This window comes from Triticum dicoccoides, chromosome 4B (genome assembly GCF_002162155.2).
Source record: "Triticum dicoccoides isolate Atlit2015 ecotype Zavitan chromosome 4B, WEW_v2.0, whole genome shotgun sequence".
In the NCBI taxonomy this organism is placed as follows: Eukaryota; Viridiplantae; Streptophyta; class Magnoliopsida; order Poales; family Poaceae; genus Triticum; species Triticum dicoccoides.
Window position 1 is genome coordinate 315496583 of NC_041387.1, and position 5257 is coordinate 315501839.

Consider the following 5257-nt stretch of genomic DNA (forward strand, 5'->3'; position numbering starts at 1 on the left):
CCGGATAGAAAGAATTGGTGGGACCAACTTTGACTTTGGGTTTAGGTCATATGTGGATGTGAGAAAGTAGTTGAGGGTATTTGGAGCATATCACTAAGCACATGAAGCAAGAGGCTCATTAAACAACACCTCATCCCTCCTTGATAGTATTGACTTTTCCTATAGACTCAATGTGATCTTGGATCACTAAAATGTAAAATAAAGAGTCTTCAGCTTTTGAGCTTGAGCCAATCCTTTGTCCTTGATATTTTGAGGGATCCACTTCCATCATCCATGCCATGCCATTCATTGAGCTTTCTTGAAATAATAGTCTTGGAATAGCATTAACTCAATGAGCTATATGTTGTTATGAATTACCAAAACCACCTATGGGTAGTTGCACTTTCAGCAGGGGGCAGGTGGAGGTGACGGCGGCGAAGGCGGAGCGTGGCGTGCGAGGCGGATGGAGGTCGAGGGAGGTCAAGGGGAGTGAGGGATGCGAGCTCGACGGTCGGCGGCAAGCACCGGCCAAGACAGAGCAGATCGAGGCAGCCACCCGGGAGAGCCATGACCCGGGCGAAGGAAGGAGGTGAGGCGGCCGCCCCTAGGGGAAGAGGAAGAGGTCGATGGAGGTCGAAGGAGGCCGGCGGAGCCCAGCGTGGCAAGCAGCAGACGGAGCAGAGCAGATCGAGGCTGCGGCCCCGAGCGAACCACGAGTGGACTTGGATTGACGGGAGGGACGCGAGCTTCAGCTTTCCGGAGCCGCCTTCGCCGCCGCCGGCGACGGCCGCCGGCAGCGGCGGCACTGAGGTGGTGGACGGCAGTCGCTGGCGGGCTAGGGTTGGGGGCACCCCGGTGTCGCCCTCGGAGCGACACGGGAGCGGGGAAGAATTTTGATAGATCTAGCGTTGTGACTTTGTAATTTGCGGCTAATGGCAATTCCATATTAGTTAGGGAGTTGTGAGTTCTATGAAATGTGGATGGAAAGGTTTATTGAAGAACTATTTAGTGACTTTGTAATTTACGGCTAATGGCATTTCCATATTAGTTAGGGAGTTGTCCAGTTTCATGTATGTTTGTGTGTCAGAGACATGTACATTCATCGTCTCATACCATGTTAATTTTTCCTATACATCACAATAGGCGCAAAACAACATTTTCCCGAATGAGGCGAGAACATTTGTCATTTCATGCCGTGCAAAATATTCTTATAAACTTTTTATTTGAATAAGTGCCTCTTAACTAGGATGAATGAGGAAATATAGATTCCAAGTGTTTACGTGTGTGTTGCACGTGCACGTTTACTAGTGAGTAAGAGGCGAAAAAAATAATAAACCGTTTGGTGCCGGCGATCTATAAATCCAATACAGGGCTATCAAGTATAGTTGGTGATAATACATCCAGAGAAAGTGCACAAGATTTGTGACTTGCAAAATCGTGTGATACATTTGAACAACAGGGAAAATGGTTGGTCAAATTAGCATATATTCTTAAAATGCGACAATAAGCAGGACATGGCATGCGAGTGAAAATGTTGTCAACAATTACATAACCTCTAAGCAAGTAGTAGACCCAAGAACTTTTCTTGAAAGCAGCTTACAAGCTCAAGGACAGATTTCACAAGTAGAAAGATGTAATCAGCACAAGAGTAGAACATAGTAAGATCCTTACCAACAATTCCAATGAATGAAATATGAGGGTCTGAGACAAATACTAGTACTCCCTCCGTTCGGAATTACTTGTCTCGGAAATGGATGTATCTAGAACTAAAATACGTCTAGATACATCCATTTTCGCGACAAGTAATTCCGAACAGAGGGAGTACATGATAAGGCTGAAGCATCAATGATTTTCTTTTCTTGATGGAAATAGCTGTTTAGCACACAAACCAGGTAGCAGAGCGAACACCAAAACATTTTGGCTCCCCAATATTCTGGGGTAACAATAGATGATGATTCAATCCAGAAGAGGAGCCCAAGGGGAAAAACGGTGTGGAGGCAAACTGCTGACCGAGACAACGACCCCATGCTCCTGTGCCGGGGAAGGGGAAGAAGGGTCAGGGAGGAGACGATGAGAGAGTGCAGCGTCGGCCAGAGTACTGGAGGGGAGCGCCCTCGCTGGCATCGACCAAGGCATCTGTTGCCTTTGTCCTACTACCATGACAAAGAAATTGCCAGAACAGCACAAATGCAGCAACAGGAACACAATTCGTAACCGATTTTGTTATCTTCTTATCTTAAAAAATAAATGCAACTCAGGCCCGTCCGTCCACAGCCACAGGCATACACAACGTCAATGCTTTCCTTTGTTCTTCCGTCTACTCGTGTCAACCTTTTTAGTCTTCTTGCTTTTGCTGAATTGCCTCTTTGGTGGCGGCTTCTTCTTCACGCCTAAACTGGGCTGCTTCTTGGCACTAACCACACCGCAACTCTTCTTAGCATAGCTCCTTGACACGGATTTCTGGTCATCCTCCTCTCCATGAGTAATTTCACAGGTGACTACTGTTATTCTAGTCCCGCCATCTTCATACGTCTTGATTTCTACATAAGCACCAAATCAATCAAGGCACAATAGGATCAACAAACATCATGCCAGTAACTGCTGCAAAATTAATCTCATCGCTCTACTCACCAGGCGCAGCTGCATCCATCCCGTCACCATCACCATCACCGTCTTCACCATCCACATTTTCTGATGACACGACTTTACCGTATAGAGCAATCTCTTTCTCTTGCTTTCTCTGGAAATGCATAAAATGACACTGGTAAGTAAACTCTTCAAGTCTTGTTCATACTCCCTCCGTCCCAAAATAAGTGACTCAAGTTTGTACTAACTTTATACTAAAGCTAATACAAAGTTGAGTCACTTATTTTGGGAAGGAGGGAGTATTATTTATGTGACAGAAACACGCTAGATAATCTACTTGAAATGACAGTAAGCCCAGATTCAGTGCTGTCCCTACCATTCCTGTTTCATCAAATCATCCTTCAGTCTAACAGAGAAAACTGGTTTCTTGCATGTTTTCCCGTACCAGAAAGCACACGGTCGAGCTCTGAGGAATGCGTTGTGTATTCCGCAGCTCTAGGCATCTTCCCTTCAACATACCACCCCACACAACAAATCTTTGCAGTACCCTTTCCTAATGTTCCACTAGTGATCCCTATCAGTTATTGGTAGCATTAACCCAAGAAAAATGCACCCCATGTTCTAATATGAAAAATATTAACCATGTACTCCCTCCGTTCCGATTTACTCGTCGTGGTTTTAGTTCAAATTTGAATTAAAACCACGACGAGTAAATCGGAACGGAGGGAGTAGGATACAGCCATTCAGCTTTTCATTCATTCTGATGATACACTTCTTCCTAGACTTCTCAAAACGTTGGCGCCTAAGGGAACCCTTCAACTAGAAGGATCCTACAGTCCGGTGGGCACATAATAATAGAGGAAACAATGGTCAATCAACCTTCTCTTGGAAATCTTTGCTTTGGACCAACTATTACTAAATCAATAAAAACATCCAAAGAACAATAAGAGCATCTCGAACAGATGATGTAAAACAGCCGCGGTGCCCAAAAAACTGTTGTTTGGGCACTTGGCATAAAAAAACCAGCTCCAACAGGATATGTTGTACTTAGTGATGCAAAAAAAATTGAGCAACCCCAAATTTTGGCCCCAAGTGCTTCAAATATCCACCGGCTGCCTCAAAACACAAACACAGCTGCGCGAACTGCAACTGCCACGCTGAAGTTTCCCCCGCCACCACCAAACATCGATTCCAGCTGGATCTAGCCGTTGCAGCCACCGCCGCAAGTCCACCGCCCGCCCCGGCCCAGCCGCCATAACACCGTCCATTCCTGCCGCTCCGGACGCCCACAACAACCCCCGCCGCCGTCTCCGGTTCAGGATCCGCCGAAGCCCGATGTGCAGCAATTGCGTCCGTCCCCCGCCCACCACCGCCCAAAATGGCCGCGTAGCACCGGTGCTCACCTTGGAGATCCATTAGTGGCCGCCGTGACCCCCACATGACAGCCGCTACCACCGCAGAGCTACTGCTCCTTCAGAGCTCTCAGCTGTCAGACGACGAGGCGACGGCGGTTCCTGCCACAACCCCCAGCTCGTCGACGTCATGAAGACCGCTGCTCCTTCGGTGCACCACCCTTGAGCCCATTCCTAGCTGCGCCCGCGACCGCTGCTCCTTCGGTGCCCACTAGGTGTTCGGCAAAAAGCTTCTAAGGTGAAAATAATTCATTTTTTCTGGTGTTTTTATGGCGATGTAGGAGTCGATTGTGACGGAAAGTATTGTGTTGTAGATGAGTTCATTTGAATTATCTTTGTTGGATGATTCCTCCTCCGAAGAGGAATATGAGCGAGCCGAAGGGGAGGATATTGCTTTGATTATGATGGTGCACATGGAGAGGAACAAGTTGCACCAAAATTTAAATCATCCGTTGGAGATGCTCTAAGAACACAGAAAAGCAGAATGCTGTGTGAGAGCTTCTCACCATCTTGCGTGCCTCGATTCGCTTCCGTCTGTCCTTCTCCTGCGTAATTCTCTGCGCCTCCTTTCTCCTCTTCTTCTTTCTCTTGTGAAACCCAGTCACGAAATCCCTATAGATCCAAGATTCGCGTTAGAAAAAATTAAGAGCCCACGCAAACACAAATCGCACCGTGCCGCTACAGCCCAGAGACCGAAGGAGGTTGCGGTACCGTACTTGAGGGCTTTCTTGTCGAGGGAGACGGAGAGGGCCTTGTTCTTCAGGGCGCGCTTATTGATGTGCTTTGGGACCATGAACGTTGGCATCTGCCCCACCACCACATCCTCCCCTTCCTCCTCCGACGCTTCCATATCCTCCTCGTGCTCCTCTTCCAAGCCATCTTCCTCCCACGCCATGGCCAAGCCTTTCCTCTCTCTCTCTCTCTCTCTCTCTCTCTCTCTCTCTCTCTCTGGTACAGACGAGGAAGCGCCGCCGGCTTTGGAGAAGGGGGGCAACTAGGTTAGACGATACAGAGGTACACAAGTCACGTGCGATTCGTCGCAAAACTCCTATTCTACATACCCCCTCGCCAAAAAGATAATTTACGGTCGGTTTTCTTTGGAGGAAAAAGTTTGTACCATCCTCTTATATTTTGAGAGTATATATATAATAAAGAAAATACAAGCATAATCTCTAGTTCTAAGACTACCCAAAGTGAGAGTAATATAGGTAGTAACATCTCACAGTATCTAAATAAAATGGATGATGTGGCCAACAAAAAATGAAGAAAGAGAGGAAAGT

At 47.1% G+C, this 5257-nt stretch overlaps 1 protein-coding gene across 1 annotated transcript; it reads right to left on the reverse strand.

Moving 5' to 3' along the window:
- Nucleotides 1-2133: 2133 nt before the first annotated feature.
- LOC119296045 (ribosomal RNA-processing protein 17-like) lies at nucleotides 2134-4980 on the reverse strand. The gene is made up of 4 exons (XM_037574458.1): nucleotides 4694-4980; nucleotides 4484-4589; nucleotides 2611-2719; nucleotides 2134-2519 (listed from the first exon to the last, which is right to left on the reverse strand). The coding sequence occupies exons 1-4, from the start codon at nucleotides 4870-4872 to the stop codon at nucleotides 2272-2274; spliced, it is 642 nt and encodes a 213-aa protein (XP_037430355.1). The 5' UTR covers nucleotides 4873-4980; the 3' UTR covers nucleotides 2134-2271.
- Nucleotides 4981-5257: the final 277 nt, after the last annotated feature.

Bases quoted from the DNA above. Each gene is read 5' to 3' on its own strand.
- LOC119296045 (XM_037574458.1), bottom strand. From the start codon at position 4,872: ATGGCGTGGGAGGAAGATGGCTTGGAAGAGGAGCACGAGGAGGATATG. The intron at 2,720-4,483 runs GTGAGAAGCTCT...ATGCATTTCCAG, and splicing joins GAATCGAGGCACGCAAGATG to AGAAAGCAAGAGAAAGAGAT. The intron at 2,520-2,610 runs GTGAGTAGAGCG...GTGCTTATGTAG, and splicing joins GATGGATGCAGCTGCGCCTG to AAATCAAGACGTATGAAGAT.